Below are 18029 nucleotides of genomic sequence, written 5' to 3' on the forward strand. Positions count from 1 at the left end.
TTTGCGGATCAGAAGTACTGCTTGAAATGAATTAATCAGAACACATGAGAACTGAAAGAAACCGACGGTGTATTTCCAATTCGTCTAATCACAATTCATCCAATTGCCAACTCGTCTACTATTATTTGGTCTACCATTAGTTCGTCCACTATCCACATGGCCTAATTGCCTATTCGTCCACTCACCAGTTCGTCTAATAACCAGCAAATTAAGTGTAAATGAAATGGATATTAGACAAAATGGTTATGAGACGAGATGGTCATAGGAGAAATGATTAGACAAAGTGATGATTGGACCAGAAGGTAATTGGACCAAATGGTAGTTAGACGAAATGTTGGTCTACTTTCGTTAGACCTAATGAAAGTAGACTGGCAGTAGACGGATTGGCAATTTACCAGACAGAAATACATAAACAGAGAGTGGAAGAGAGAGAGAGAGAGAAAGAAAGAAAGAGAGAGAGAGAGAGAGAGAGAAAGAGAGAAAGAAAGAAGGAAGGAAAGAAAGAAAGAAAGAAGGAAGGAAGGAAGGAAGGAAGGAAGGAAAGAAAGAAAGAAAGAAAGAAAGGGAGGGAGGGGGAGAGATGGAAATATAAAGAAAGAAAGAAAGACGTATAGATCAATTGAAAGAGACGCACATGAACAGGGAGGGACAGACACATAAAGAGTGATAGAAAGACATAGAGAAGATGACAAAGACTGACGCAGATAGTGAGGAGACCAGAGTAAGAAGGTGATACCGACAGACAGAGAAGGTAAACAAAGAGTGAAAAAGAAAAGAATTGATGAGATGTGGATAAATTAATAGAAAATCAAAACGAAGCCAAGTTAAAGTATGGGATGTTAATCTCACAAGAACTTTTACCCTGAGAATAAATAACATGAAAACATGGGAGTTGCAAATGAAATCATATCAGAAATTTATATTTGGAGCGTTGTGGCCCAGTGGATTAGTCTCCGGACTTTGAAACAGAGGGTCGTGGGTTCAAATCCCAGTTTCATTCACTGCGTGCTGCACTCGACCCAGGTGATGTAAATGGGAACCGGCAGAAAGTAATTCCTCAAAAAGCTGTGTGCGCCTTAATCGGTTGCCTAGCTTAGCCGGGGTAATAATAATAGCAGTGCCTTTTTAAAGCACCATGAGTACCGAAAGGTGGGCCTGTCCGCTATATAAGTAGTCACCATTATTATTATAACATCTGAAGGTTTCCATGGCGAAGAATAGTGTAGTAGGTTTCACGGTACACCATGTATCTTTCTTGGGCAAGTGTTGGTCCTGAAATTGGGTGGTCCTTTTCAGGACCAACACTTGCCAAGAAAGATACATAGTGTACCGTGAAACCTACTACACTACCATTATTATTATTTCAAGTTCTCATTTATGCTGTAAATCTTCAGGAGAGTGCATAGAGCTATTACTCTATGGAGAGTTGTAAACACAATGGCATATATAACACTGTCCAATGGGAGAGCCTTCTCGATTTTTTTTTACTCTTGAGATATCTCAAATTAATCATCTAATGTTACACTAAACACAGACAAAAACTTTTTTTTCCCTTAAACAATGTGGTACAGTGATCTGCCACCTCAGATAATTATAGGCCAACAAGAATATTTTTTTAGAGAATTACCTTCTCTAGCAGAGGCAAATTATTCATATTCAATTCACCTCCATATTTGTTTCCCTTTCTTCTTTTATGTCATTTTTGATTTCCACAACAAGGTCAGCATGATTGTTGAGCAAGAGCACTTCAAATTAAAATGTCTAAATCAGGTTTTGCCAAATAATTTGTCAAGATTTGAAGACATGGGGCAAGAAAATGGATGGCACTCTTGCATATTTTGAATACTTTGAATATTTATTTCACTGTGTTTCAGAATAAAAAGGCTTATAAACCAATCATTTCAAACTGCTTTTGTTTTCTTGATATTCATGAGCTGAATTTTTTCTTGATTTTACAAGGAATTTACTCTCAAATAAAGAAGAGGTAGTCTATTAGAATCAAGTTTTAATTGATGATTGTGAGCTACCTCTAACCATGGGTCCCCTTGTCTGAGATGAACTGTACAACAAGAAAAAACAAACGTAGAGAGCACATTTCTTGTATCTAACTGCAGTATATGTATTTTATTTCCGGAACAAATTATATATCAGATCCGAATTTATATAATATATATATAGTTACATACATGTACAATATACACAAACGATACTAGTCTAGAAATAAAGCAAATTACAGATCGTACATGTATATCAAGCATTATGTCAGAAATCCATACACAAAGCGAATGTACATTTAAGTCATCTGCCATGATATACTCACAAATTATTCTGTACATTTTAACAGACTAATTTACACCAATTTAGGAATCATTCATTGATTGCTTTTGTATTTTCAATATCTTTCAAAGCAAGGAAAGAAAAATATACTGTGAGTTGGTTTAATACTGCTGGCAAACAATTCTTTCGGCTGTATTTTCATCAGTTAAATTGCTATACTGACTTGATACAGTATTGACATATCACATTGTTAAAAAAAAAGATTTAGCATTGTCCACTGTTCAAACAATGAAGATTTATCATCACTATGTATATTTTGTTAGAAAATGGAATATTCTGACAAGACTCTACTCCAGTGTTATCAAAAAAGGAAATAAGAAGACCTTGTCCATACAGTTGTATCAATCCATCTCTTCATAATATTTCCTTTCAATTAAGTTATTTTTCATTGGTCATTTCAAAGTGTGTCATGCAACAAATATATCTTCAAATAATTTATTCATTCTATACATAATGAGATTGACAACCCCTTCAACTCAATGAGGCAGATATTCTGTGGAGTCTGTATATGATCTTTAAAATATGAATATGTCTTATTTTCTCATCAACATATTTGAGTTAAACAGGAAGAACAATAAATAACATCTTCATAACTTCTGTTTCTACAGTGAAATAGATGATACTGCTGTATTTTAAAACAGTTTGATGGTTGGAAGCAATGAGAATGAGTGGCTAACATGGCAAAACTTTAAAAGTAATGAAATTGAATGATTTTGAACATCTATGCATTCAGAAAAGTCAAATTTACACCTCTATAAATTCAAATTTAATTGCTTGTTCTTTCTTTGTAACGTGTAAGGCCTCTTGTTAACTAAGAAGTCCATATATAGATTTATGTACCTATAAATGATGTCCATTCGAAAGTTTTAACTCATTATAACACTATATGAGATATCATATCATACATGGAAAACACAATTTGTACCAAAGATGTTGGTCTAAAAATTAAATACGAATGTAAATCAGCAACAATTTACATTTTGAGAAGCTAAAATAATAAATTGGGTCCCCAAGATATTGCCCTTAAAAATACACTCGCTCAACAGGCATGGAATGGGTAGAAAGTATTGGGACACAATATGTGCAATCTATTCATCCCTTTTGGACATGAAATATGCATTGATAAAATCTATGACAGGAATTTTACGGGCTCATAATAGGAAAAAAAGCTAATGTTAAAAGAAAGCCTTAAAAATGTATTAGTCTGCAAGCACAGACCCAATTTTGACAATTCAACTAATTACACCATGTCTAGAGTGAAAACTAGACTCCAAACTCTCTCTCAGTGGTAAAGGCGAATGCAGTACACAATGAATCTAGTCTCAATACTTCAGACTCTGTTTAATGCACTATGCCAATTGCAAAAACTTAAGGTCTGTGCCTGGAGACTAACTCCCGTAGAATCATTTTTTTTAATGATTCTTCTAGTCACAGCACAATTGTAGGATATGAGTTTTAAAATAATAAGCTGGCACATGAATCACAAAATCTTCTCTACAACCTGGGCTTCACACTATCAACAACCCTTAGAAAAGTGATATTTGTAATCACTCTTTGTGATAACTATGATAAAACAAGTGGAATGCCTCTGGCCATCTCACCTGCATCACGCGGTTCAATATAGCAGCAGTGCTGACTTTCAATACTACTCTAACTCGCACAAGATGTTCAGTGATACATGGTTACTCTTATGTCCACTTTTTATGAACTAGACCAATAAACTTACAGAGATATGATGATTATTCAACAAAAAACCCAACATGGCCAAAGTTCATTGACCTTACATGACCTTTGACCTTGATCATGTGACCTGAAACTCGAACAGGATGTTCAGTGATACTTGATTACTCTAATGTCTAAGTTTAATGAACTAGACCAATAAACTTTCAAAGTTATGATGGTAATTCAACAGATACCCCCCGATTCGGCCAGAGTTCATTGACCCTAAATGACCATTGACCTTAATTATGAGACCTGAAACTTGCACAAAATTTTCAGTGATGCTTGATTACTATTATGTCCAAGTTTCATGAATCAGATCCATAAACTTTCAAAGTTATGATGGGAATTCAACAGATATCCCCAATTCGGCCAAAGTTCATTGACCCTAAATGACCTTTGACCTTGGTCATGTGACGTGAAACTCATGCAGGATGTTCAGTGATACTTGATTAACCTTATGTCCAAGTTTCATGAACTAGGTCCATATATTTTCTAAGTTATGATGACATTTCAAAAACTTAACCTCAGGTTAAGATTTCGATGTTGATTCCTCCAACATGGTCTAAGTTCATTGACCCTAAATGACCTTTGACCTTGGTCATGTGACATGAAACTCTAACAGGATGTTCAGTAATACTTGATTAACCTTATGGCCAAGTTTTATTAACTAGGTCCATATACTTTTTAAGTTATGATGTCATTTCAAAAACTTAACCTCAGGTTAAGATTTGATGTTGACGCCGCCGCCGTCGGAAAAGCGGCGCCTATAGTCTCACTTTGCTTCGCAGGTGAGACAAAAAAACTGATTAATTCATGGGTTTGAATACATATTAGTCAACCAGTCTCTCAAGATTAACCTGAAGGATCGATGTCACTTGCGTGTACATACATGTAGCAGAATGCACTATCGAATGACATGTCAAGACTTACTGAAGCAATCATATGGCAAGATCAATGCATCTCATTACTGTAGATGAAAGTAAAACACCAGAAATTAAAAGCAAAGTACTGCAGTCAGTATCATACAATATTTACAATATCAATGTAGATCAAAACATCACACCTTGTCTATAAGTTTTCATTCAAGAATGATACACATTTGGTCACTGATTCTACGCACTATAATTTCATACACTTGACCTGCAGCACAATACTCAACGGGGTACAAACTTAAAAATAAAAGGAAAAAAGATACTCAATTTTGACATCAGGGTCCCGCAACACAATAGATAGCAATTAATCCAATGCTTGATTTTCGTGATTAATTGTGTATTAGTAGATGTCAATCAATCAGGCGCAAAATGAATGATTGATAAGCTTCGTGTTACGGGCCCCAGATTGTACGCAACAATGATTTTTCTTTGAAATAAATGAAGGCCTAAAAGAAAGAAACTATGTGTATAGATTGATATACTGCATATTACATGTATGCAAATAAAAGATACATGTACACTTAGATCAGAAAATGCTGGTGATCATTGAGTTCTGATGTCAAAATCCTTCAGACATTGAAAAGTCAGCACGTTTTACTTCTAATTTATTTCAATTTCGTCGTGTAATTTCTTGCTCCAGAAATGCCTTTCGAAGGTGTATTTCTTAGCAGTATTCTTCATTACATCTTCCTTAAAATCTATATTTGTCTATTTCTGTTCAAGCAATTGTATGCCACCTCTGTTTATTGTATTCATCTTTCATCAGAATTATCCGGTACGTTTATGTACACACGAGTTGTTTGGCCCCCTTGGAACTTGGTCATGACTTGCCCGACTTGACAGAAATATGCATGCTTGTCCCTGCATACATGTACATATTCCCTCGGTGATTTCATTCAATCATTTTTTTAGGCTTTTGAACCTGATTGGTGACAAAGACCATTATTACCTCAGGTTCAGAACTACAGAAAATGTGTTTCATGTGTATATTGAAATGAAATCTGCTCCAAAGGGCTCAATCAAATTATGACAATTTATTTCTAGTAAAATTTACAAATAGTTCAACAACCAAATGAAGCATGTCTCTCCCCCTTTAATTCACTTTTACCATTTTATTTTTCAGACATTTTGATCTTTGCAATACTTTGGAAGCCATTAACATGACTACTTTATTGGCTTCAAAGCAAGAATAATGATTCAGTGATGAACTTTGGTTAAATGCACTTAATGTATTGAAACTGTACATACAGCATCAGATCTTTGTGCAATATTGGTCCAATGATCATTAGGACCAAATGAAACAGGGCATCCAGTTCGTAAGAATCAGGTACCAGGTGTGTGTTTCATAAAGCTGGTCGTAAGTTAAGAGCGACTGGTGATCCTTTCTTGTGGTAAATGGTATACACCATTGGCGATGGTTTAGCGCGTAAGAAAGGTTCACCAGTCGTTCTTAAAGTCACTCTTAACTTACGAACAGCTTTATGAAACGGCCCCCAGGTGTGTGTTTCATAAAGCTGTTCGTCAGTTAAGAGCGACTTTAAGGATGACTGGTGACCCCTTCTTGGGCTAAATGATACATCCCTATGTCATTAATTTAGGAAATAACAACATGTTCAAGTTGTTTGTAAAGTTGTGCGTTACTTTACGAGCAGCTTTATGAAACACCCACCAGGTGTGTGTTTCATAAAGCTGTTCGTAAGTTACGAGCGAATTTAAGGATGACCGGTGATCCATTCTTGTGGTAAGCGATACACATCTAATTTCCATTGGTGTTGATTTAGTTTCTAAGAAAGGGTCACCAGACATTTGTATACTCACTCGTAATTTATGAACAGATTTTTTGAAACACACACCGTTTAAGAACGACTGGCGAACCTTTCTTACGCGCTAAGCCATCACCAATGAACATTTTAGTGTTACATCAATTACCACACGAAAGGATCACCAGTCATTCTCAAATTTGCTCTTAACTTACAAACAGCTTTATGAAATATCCACCAGTCAATGAAGTCCGTAAGATTTCACAGCAACATTTTTTTTTTAAGGAAGGGGGGTTGGATGAAAAGTAGATAATGCCCCCAGGTCTCTATAACTTAAGTACAGACCTATAATAATCTATTTATTCAACCTTCGAAAATAGAGGTAAGATAAATACAAAGGGGGTAAACCATTTAAAAAGTATCCCCCATTGAACTGAAACATTTGTTAGCATGAAGCAGTCAAGGCTGGCCATGAGTCAACATTTTGCCGGCCTTGGCCCAAGTCACTTGTACAAAGACTACAGGAGAAGTTCCAGCCTCGACTACATCCTTTACTTGAACACATGTATTGCACACAGCATCACAGTTATCTCTCACCCTCACAGACTTATTGTGGATCTCAGAAAAAAAGGGGAAATTTTTGTGCATCGGATTGGTCTAGTAATAAGTGATAAATGCCATAATAATTACAAATATTTTTGAAATCTACATGTATTTACAGATTTGATGATGTCATGATTAGTGATCTATTATCAACAATAAACAGGGCCCTGTAACATGAAGGTTAGAGATCAATTGTTATTTTGAAAGAACTATTCTGATTGGCTCCCAGTCAGTCTACTGAGCCAAATGCTCATGCAATGATGATAATGATAGGCTATTTCATATAGCGATTAATCGCTAACCTTTGTGTTACGGGAATACATACATGTACATTTACCCTGTATGTATTACATTATATGACACAATGTCTCTACATGTTCTCACAGGAATTCCATGTATATACTATTTTAGACATCTTTCTTTCAGTGTGATTTAGATGCCATTATATTACAAATTAGAAGCTCCATAGTGCATTTTTATATAAAAAAAAATGGAACACCTGTCATATCTGGCTTCAGAAATACAATCTAAATCATAACCAATTACACTTTTTCATTGCACCAAATTCCTCAGTTGAGATGACATGGTAAAGACATGTTGATCACAAGATTAGATAAGATTTAGTGCTGTAGCTTAAAAGTCAAAGCAGTCCCGAGAACACTCACTTAATAGCAGGGATGTTCACAAAGCTGGCCACAAAACAGTTGTCGGAGAGATGTTTTTTGAAAATGATTTTGAAGTCCTGCGTGCCTCTACAAACGCCAAGGAAGCGTCTCATGAAAGGACGTCAGACGTTTAATCTGGCAGTCGCCATAGTAACAGTGCTTTTTAAATCAAAATCAAGAAGATTTGTCAGATGCAAAAACCTGTTGGTAAAATTTTTTCATGAGACACTCACCTGGAATATGGAATAAAACGTGATCTTCTGGATCAGTCATAGAGTAGTGCAGTATTTTGCTCCTGAAGATCAAACTCCAATCAGACCATCGTCAATCTCAAACAGCAAAACCAAAGTCTGAATTTGATCCTTCATTTTTTTTTCCCTCCAGTTATTGTGAGAAAGATATATTCTCTGGAATATAAGAACCTTTGAGAACTTTACCCTTCTTTAATACCCAGATAAACTAACATTGGCCGCTTAACACAAAGGTTAGCAATTCATCGCTAATTTGAAAGAAAAATTCTGATTGGTTCCTAGTCAGTCCACCAAGTAAAATGCGCATGCAACGATGATCTTGATAGGCCATTTCATTTCGCGATTAACTGCTAACCTTTGTGTTACGGGGGCCCAAGATCATCCTCTGTACTGTATGCATACGTGGACAGAGTTTGGAGGTGGTTCCTCAAGGCTCTTTGCATGCTGAATTGATTTTGGGGGATGATAATGACAATTAGTTCAATGCTATTTTCTTTAATTCAAAATTTCTACATCACAACATTGATACTGATTATTTTTATATAGTTGCTATCCAAGAACTATTGTATATCTAGTTTGAAGTTAGGGAAGAAAACTAATTACTATGATCGTTGGATTTAATTGTACGAATGTGCAAGATTACAACATCAGCACTCAAAGGGTTTACTATCTCGAGAAAGAAAATGGGGTAGACATACTGACGACCCGGATACACATCAAAATGCTTCCGGCATCCATCTAGAGCAGCCAGAGGCACAAAAACAGTTGCACGATTATTCGCAAAGCTTTGTGTATTGAGGACCACATGTATGCTTTGTCTAGTAAGCTACAGCACTAGTAGGGTATAGGCGTTCACCTAGCTGTGGGGTCCCAAACGCCTAGCTTGCCGTCATGGAATACCAGATTCCTTGTGGGGTAGGGAAGGGTCGGTGATTGGCTGCGCTGGGTCGATGACGGCATCATGGCAGCATCGGCCGGCAAGTCTGGCACCACGGGTAAGTCCTGTGACAGGGAGAAGGTTGAAAGGGAAAAGAATATTCTTATCAGGGAAAGGGTTGGGATGCATCTAATTAAAGGTAAAAGGCAGTAGTTGCAAGAAAAAACATGCAAGAAAAAACATGCAAGAAAAAACATTCATGAGAAAGTCTCTTAAATCAATGTTCATTGTCAAAATATCATAATATATTTAGATCTGGTCCATTAATGTGAACTCATCTTTGTAAAATCATGATTTCTTACCTTAAAAAAAAAATGATAATTCTGATGATCACTAACACAGAAAAGCATATGTGGGACAGTGTATTAATATTGCTTCGAAAAATACCCGACATTTGATGGAATTCAGTGCTTATTTTGCTAATTTCTCAGCAATTAAGCATTTTCTTCCAGAGCTATTTGGCACATATTGTAACATACAAACACTTTAGTGGTACATGTACATGTAATTTCATTAGATTCTGCTTGAACTCATTTTGAAATGGGTACCACAACTGGTATTTATCTACATGTATAATATCAACTATGAAAAGCAAATTATTACATTCTATGACTGGTCTTCCACAGAATATTGATTTATCCAATGAAAATCAACTATGGAAACCATTAGTTAAGATTCATCAAAATTCAACAAGACAAATCAGACCATGGTCCTTTTGGGGCGAAACTACACCTTTCAACGTTTTTGTTGGAGCTATTTGTTAAAAATCCTGCTCATCATCACCAACATCATCAATAAATCAAATGCCGAGTACTCTAAAGAGTGCATTTCATGCTTTATAAGTTACATTATCAGTTTTATTATATGAGTTAATTTTTTTTTCGTTAAAACCCTCTATCATTTCTCACCTGTTGCCTTGCAATAAAATTGAGCAGTTGGAGTGACAGCTTCCGACTTGAATGAAGTAAGCACTCCAAGCTCTTCTTCTGGCACAGGCGCTTTTCGGCTATCCTCTGGCAAACTTCCTGATTGACCACCTCATCAAAGAGAGGGACCCCGAAGCTAAGGTCCAAGAGAACCCAGTTTGATTCCAGCTCTTCAGAGTTGATCCTCTCCCTTTCATCCGGTACCTTCAAAATGAAATAACCATAATTAAGTAGTCTCTGCTTAAGTCAACCTTCCATCAGTAAAGTAACTGCCTGATGAAAGAATATTTCAAACCAGAATATGCAAAACATGTCTTTTCTTACATATTCTGAGTCAAATCTCGCCCGAGTCAAACAAATATCTGTGGTATTGACATTTGATCTAGGCAGAGTCACTTTTATAATAAATCATAATTGAATTACATAGGCCAATCTATTCTCCTTGCTAACAATAAGACATCCATGGAAAGAGGAGAGCATATCTAGAAAATTCAGTCGCTTCCTCATAAAGAATTTAATGGACAGTGTATTACGTTGAAGTACACTTCTTCAGATGGAGACTGTTGACATTGCAGTCCGAGAGGACTTCATTTCCAGCCAACAACAACAGTCTTTTGTCTATTAAAAAAGAAGCCTACAAAAACTTATAAGTAAAGGTAGTGGACAAAGGTAATTGTATAATATCCATGGTATTTGTGGCCATCTGAAGGCAAGAATGGTACCGGATTTAGCAGAGTCTTTAACCAAGCAAAATCCATTGGCACTGTCATGATTCTCATCTTTCAAACAGAGCATTGGAGGTTTGAGTCTTGAATCCTAGTCCCAGCCTGTTTTTCAGTCTTCAGTAATAAACTGCGCTGCCCTCAACCAAAATGTGGTGAAAGGGTTCCCTATAGGGTCCATTCTTTGAATGCATTGGCGATGATGAAAAAAGTGGCAGTTTGAGCTAAAGCTGCGGTAATAATGGTGTACTTTGTAACCTCGGGAGAAACCGCTTTAACTCTTCATGCGTTCACCCGTAAACCCCGTGTGTTGCATTATTTTAGCAGTGATCCCCTCTCATTCACATACGTGCCATGAGTCACAGACTCCTAACAATAAACCTGGCCATGGTATTGTTTGTGAGGGTTTTATTGATTTTCTCCTCTCCTTTTTCAATGAACTTCCTGGCTGTGATCAGGATGTATTGATTTTTTGGGGAAAACTCAACGATTCTGTAATTTGTAAACTGCGATAATCCGTCGAACGCTAAACTAATGTCGCACGCGCGATCGATCGGTACACATGTACGGTATACAAAAGCGCCAGGCTATACATTGTAGCTATAGGCATGCTCCGGGGCATGCAATTGTTCGAAAAACAATGGGACAGGGGACGTCTATGGGAAATGTGTGGTTGTGCAAAAATGCGAACGAAACACGCCTACGGATGTGCAATAATGCGAACGTAACGCATGAAGAGCTACACCAGCTTAAACACAAGGACAGTTTGGAAGATCAAATCAACCCATGGGCATACCTGTCTTGATCCTAGCGGTAGCTGCATCGAATCTTTAGCCTTCTCCACATCCAGGCTCTTGCTCTCTGCACCATCCGCTGCCTCCCCCAGACCTTCCTCGTCATCGGCCGCCTCGCTGAGCTGCGATGCAGTCAGCCGGCTCTGAGCATCCTCGTCATCGTTGGGGCCATCCTTGCCATCTTGGCTACTTGGCTGAGGATGCTGCGAAGATGACAGACAGCCTGATTTGAGGAGGGTGATGTAGCCACAGGAGTGGGTGAGGTCCAGCTCATCCTCAAGCTTCTTGACTGTTCTGTGAGTGTGCATGGAACTCCTTGTTAGGTAACCTGCAAACAGGCAAAGGGGAAGACAAGTAACAGGGCAGTCAATAACATGAAATGCACAGCTGCATGTTCAGTTTTCCTCCTAATGCAGTTATCCTACCAAAAGAAGAACAAAGTGTTAATATCTGTACATAAATGAATATTCTACACGACATGGTTTAGGTAGAAAATAAGTAAACCCTCAGTACTTGCTTGGCATAAAATACATGTAAGAAGCACTCTGTCACTTATGAAGCTATTCTCAATGGTATATCATAAAATGTGCTCCTGTGTGCTTATTTTTGTTGGCATACTTAAACAATTTACTTTCAAAATCAGATTTCAGCTACCGGGAAATTGCAATACATACCTCCCTAAAGCAAATGTAAGTTTGGTTTTGTAATATATCCCCTAGAGGTGCATGCCAATACTTAAATTCACTATCAGATTATATGTATATGGAAGGCAGATACCATCTGGAGGATGAAATAAAGATGTGATTTTTTGATAAATTTTGTGATTTTTGCAATGCGATGAGTACCTTCATAACCATTGGAACATCCCTGACTACCTCCTTCGGTTTACAACTGTTACTATTGCACATGTACCTTTTGACCATAATTCCTAGTAATTTACTTACTGATGAGTATAATTTGCAAAACTAATTCAGTTTGATTTCAAGACTTTATTGTATCAATAATACTAATAATAATTATAGGCATTCATATCGTGCCATCTATCTAGAAATAGCCTATTCTGAGGTGCATTGTTGTTATCATTATCACCCCAGCTGTAGCTCAAGCAGCCTTTCAGCTCTCGGTGCATTTCAAGGAATTATTCCTACCTGGTACCCATTCACCTCCCCTGGGTTGAGTGAAGCACAATGTGGGTAAATTTCTTACTGGTGGAAAAAAACATGGCTGGTCCTCCAACCAGCGTTCTCGCCAGAAAAAAATTCAGGGTTCCCACAGAAATTTGAAAACAGAATTCCATGACTTTTCCCTGACTTTTCCATGACTAAATTGCTGCTTTCCATGACTTGCTTTCTGGCACCGTTTCCAAAATCAGACACATTATGATGGCCTCCATAACCTCCCCTCACAGCCATCCATTCCACCCACTGCCTTACTCATGACATGTACATCTACATGTATTATCATTGGTATATGGTCTGTTTCTGACCAGGGTACAGTGCCATTTTCGTTTCACCAACATCAAGATTCAAAATTGTCTTGAACACAAACTCATGTAATTTCTTAAACTGACAGATTTCCATGAACTATTTCCAAATTTTCAGAGCATAGCATGCAGATCTTGTCACAAAAGTGAACTATACAATACATGTAAATGTAAATGTCAAATTTTCCAGGCATATTGAAATTAGGATCCTGAATTCACCTTTACTACAAAACTTCCACATAAAAGTCATGGAATTTTGTTTTCAAATTTCTGGGGGGAACCCTGAATTATATGAAGATGAAACACTTTACATATGTCACACATGAGCCAATTATTACAAAAAAGTGACATTAGTTTTACAATAAGATGACATGAAAAATAAAGGCTAACAAAAATATCCTCATCCTAAAATTCTCAACATAGTGCTGCATTTCACTCTACATTACAAAAAAACGAGGCCATTTGTGATACAACTTGAGGACCCCACTCACACCAGCTAAATTAACAAGTGTATTTCTCTATATGCTCCAAAAATAATGAGGATATCTTGAAAATTGGACATTTGATGCCTATTTTGGTATTTCATTAAACTTCATTTTCAAGTAACTTTTCCAGAGAGGACACATTACTTGATGCTAAAATAGCAATTGAAACATCTTGTGTAACTAAGAGATTCAGAACCTTATGAATGTATTGTGTTCTGATAGCCATGCTGGTAGTGCTTGATCAGTTGTGACTTGATATGTCAACTAATTGCCATGAATGTTGAGTAAAATTGTACTAAACTTGACATTTAAATTCTCTAAAAACAACTAAGAATGCAAAACTGGTTACAAAATGTGACATGTTAAAATACTTTGACTGATTAACATCTTATATCATTGCAAATAAGATGAAATTTTCTGTAGTCTGGTTGTCCGAATTTAATGTCAGGAGCAATCAATTTATTCATGGCCATGAGTATTTTGAGTGAGGAATGTGGATTGTGGCTGTGTTATACATGTATTCACAAAAAACTTTTTTTGTTATTTCAACCTTGCTAGCCCTAACACTAAGTCATCTTGGATTTTTGAACATACAGACAACTGACTGGTCTTGTAACTAACCCTAGTGTATTACTTGACCCTTTAAACCATGGTTTAGACACCAAACTCATATTCCCCAGACAGATATTGAATGAACTATGTCCTTTAATAAAAAAAAAGTAACAAACATCAGACATTTTGTACTCCATTTTTGGAAGCCATCTTGGAATTTTGAACATACTAGACCAATGAGTGTCATTGTAACTTGTCCTTATATATAATTTGACCCTTGAAACCATAGTTTAGACACAAAATCATATATCACCAGTGGATATAATTAAGTATGAGAGAACTTTGCGAGACACGACAAAACGTAAAGCTGCCATAGCCATGAGGAAAATGCAATTCCATGACTTTTCACAAATTTTCCAAATTTCCTGACTTTCCAGGATTTTCCATGACCGTGGGAACCCTGAAATTCACCCGTGTCGGGGACTTGTGCTGCCACTCCTGGGGGGTGGGTGCGGGAGTGGGGGTTCACCCCTCCCGTGTGGAGTGCTGAAGCGACGGCCTTTTCATCAAGAAAAGGGTAATCACGAAATGCATTCAACTTCGGAACAAAACAGCGTTCATGATTGAGGGTCATGTGATATGTAATGGAGTTGGTCAATAGAGTCGAGACGTGTCATCCAACTTAATTCGCTGAGCTAGCTGAGCGCATGCGTGTGGCTTTCGTGCACATACACAAATGCAAAATATATCAGACACTTCCTAGTGATTTACGACTGTGTGTTCCAACACCAAACAACGTAATGGCGTGTAGATCGACATGTAAGTTTTGTGTGAGTCTGTGATCTGACGTTTCACCATGGAGCATAGCCGGTGTGTTGTGCGGGGCAAACGGGGTAATAGGCAACGGAACGACCTTACGTGCCGTCATATGCCCGAAATAGCAGCCGCGAGCTAGCTGGGCGCCTTGCCACTTTCCTAGCCATAGTAGGCCTGTAAGTGGTCTTAAGTTGGTGGGACTTCGGAGCAACCCGATAAATGAAGTTGATATCACTAAGATGAGTTCATGGTGTATTATTTTTTTCTGAATATTTCCATTTAATTTTTCCACGCATGTCGCTGAAATTTCCATTTCCGCACGCATGGTGTTTGAACCATGCGTATTATACACTGGCGAGAACGCTGATTCCAACCCACATCCCTCTTATTGAGAGATGTGAGTCATAATCACTAGACCACGATGCCTCCTCATCTAATATTCAAATGCCAGAGTATCCCTAATGCGGTTTCATGAAAACACACCAGAGGCCACATACCTATTCTTGAGCTTTCATCCAAAGGAAATGGTACGCATACTGTCTCCCCATCACTGAGCCAACCATGCGCCTGCAAATTACAATTGCAATAAAAAAACAACAGAAAAAATAATAATCCAGTTTTTAAGGTGCTTGGAACATGTCCCATTGCAGATTAATTATCATTGGGTTGCATTGTTTGCTTTACATTTTCCACTCCCTGATGAATATTCTAGCAAGACATGATGTGAGGCACCTCAAGGCTTTAAATTTGTATTAAGACCATATATTTTTGGGGGACTTTGGGGTCATTTAGCTTGAATTTTCATAAATTCATTTAGCAAAATAACGCCGTTACATGGACACGGTGTCCGTGCAGCATAGGGATATTTACATTTGGTCGTAAATTAAGTCAAATTATGGCAATAAAACTTAGGTTGACCTACACTTGATTTGTGCTCCAACTTCATGGAAAGACCCAAATGCAGCTAGAATCAGTTGCCGTTTGTTTATGTTGAGTATTACACAGGTAAAAAAAAAAAAAACAAGATCGGCCGAAAACTTCTCATGGGGGTGGGTTGTCAAAAGGGTCATTATTTATTCGACCAATATAAAAAAGTAAAACACATTACATCAGAAAAAAAAATTCAGTACATGAACATGCAAAGAAATGCCGGAACGGCATGTGGGTCTTGGGGCACAAAAGCAAAAGTCAGCACTATTGCCCGAAGGCATGAACCCCCACACATGCCGCTCCCAAGAGATAAATCAAATATATAAATACTCTTTATACACAAAATATTGCACTTTGGAATAAAGGGGAATGCAAAAAAGGGGGTAAAAAATAAATCAATAAATAGGCTTAGAGATGCATTTAGAAAAAAATAACACTGCAAAAATGCAAAAATTAGACTGCCACTTGGTCTACACCTGGGGCCTGTTGCATAAAACTTTTTACCTGAGAAAACTCAGGTTGTTTTTACCAGAGTTTTTGCCCTGTGTTAAAGTCAATGGCAGAAATCAGACTAACCTGAGTTTCCAGTGTTTACCATAGTTTTCTCAGATAAAAAGTTTTATGCAACAGGCCCCTGGTGTGTGTAATCTCCACTTTGTCTCATCCCACATGGTCTAATACAAGTTCGTCTACTAAGAATTTAGTCTAATCGCCATTTAGCCCATACTATTTTGTCTAGATTTGCAGTTGGACTATACCCATTTCCTCTAAACATCCATTTGGTCTAACATCAAGAGGTCTGCATATTTAAATATATGAACAAATTTGCATTTGAAAATAATATACAGACGTAGTGGAAATAAGACTGAGCATTAGAGTGAATAAGAATTAGAGTATAAAGTGGATATTAGACCAAATTTAAAGTAGACCAAACAGTTGGACCAAACTGACAGTACACCAGAAGGTATAGGACTCTGATAAGTAGACATACTGCTTGTAGAATAATCGAAAGTACACGTAAAATATTCATGTAGAACATTAAAATACTCCTGAAGGACTTTTAGAAACTCACCTGAATCAGCACAGCTGAGTGAGCGAGGGCATCGTTTATTGTAAAGAGGGCATTTGATGTACTGACCAGGCCTGGATCGTGGCCCCATGTTGTGACCAATAACCGATCAAACTCCTGAAAATAAATGCAAGGATATTTGAAAGGGAAAAAAGGGAGAAAAGAAAGCATATTATATAGGGAAAAGTTTGAACAGAATCTGATAAACTATGAAGACTATTTAGTGTAAAGGAAAAATAAATGAAAGGCTGTTTAAAATGACAACAGAATAAACAAAAAGATGCATACAGGTTGAAGTTTGAACAAAATTTGATAAACTACACTCAAAACTAGAGATGCTACGCGTATCGCACAGCCGAGCCCATGTATCCCCCGAACCCACCGCATTATCTATCATTGCAATATATAGAGCTCACACAGAAATTTGACAAATAAATACAATTATCGTGACAATGACCATGCCCACATTTTGCCTGTGGGTACCAAATTTGATGACAATATGACGCAGCAGTGTGACTCTGCAGAACCTCAAGTATTGTCCAGTAGCACCCCTTGGGGAATACAATTATAGAGTAATCTGGATATATTTTTTTAGCGGCCATGAAAACTGCCTCCCTTTTGAAAGGAGTTTTTGCCTATAATAATAAAGTCACCTGTCTACAGTAGCCTCTTTATCGGTTTCCCTTAGGTGGTCACATAGAAAAGTTTGATTGTACAGTGAAGAGGGCATTTAAGGGATTTGGTAGTGAAACATAAATGCTTGTATGCAAGCAACCAGAGGATCAACGACTCAAAGTCCTCTTCAAGGGACCTGGTAATGAGGATTAATGGCTTACCAAAGGGCACTAGCGCACCAAGTGGGAATCAACCCCGGGTCACCCGAATCTGAAACCCCTGCTCTACCAACTGTACAGACCAAACCTCAATCACATTCCGACTCAAGCAGTCTTTAAAGACAGCTTACAATTTGTTTCTACCATTTTGATAGAGAGGATTAGTCGAGTTTCAAAGGACATCTCTGCTTTGCAGCTCACGGGTGTAGTCT

At 37.5% G+C, this 18029-nt stretch overlaps 1 protein-coding gene across 2 annotated transcripts in view; it reads right to left on the minus strand.

Moving 5' to 3' along the window:
- Nucleotides 1-6457: 6457 nt before the first annotated feature.
- LOC121430774 (protein FAM91A1-like) overlaps nucleotides 6458-18029 on the minus strand; it is a 31929-nt gene continuing 20357 nt past the window's right edge. For both annotated transcript variants that reach the window (XM_041628166.1, XM_041628165.1), the window contains 5 exons: nucleotides 16988-17101; nucleotides 15483-15552; nucleotides 11652-11977; nucleotides 10116-10337; nucleotides 6458-9272 (listed from right to left, as the gene is read on the minus strand). In XM_041628166.1, the coding sequence (XP_041484100.1) occupies nucleotides 9123-9272; nucleotides 10116-10337; nucleotides 11652-11977; nucleotides 15483-15552; nucleotides 16988-17101 (882 nt within the window). In that variant the 3' untranslated portion in view covers nucleotides 6458-9122. The remainder of the gene's footprint in view (nucleotides 9273-10115; nucleotides 10338-11651; nucleotides 11978-15482; nucleotides 15553-16987; nucleotides 17102-18029) is intronic.

This window comes from Lytechinus variegatus, chromosome 17, assembly GCF_018143015.1.
Source record: "Lytechinus variegatus isolate NC3 chromosome 17, Lvar_3.0, whole genome shotgun sequence".
Lineage (NCBI taxonomy): Eukaryota > Metazoa > Echinodermata > Echinoidea > Temnopleuroida > Toxopneustidae > Lytechinus > Lytechinus variegatus.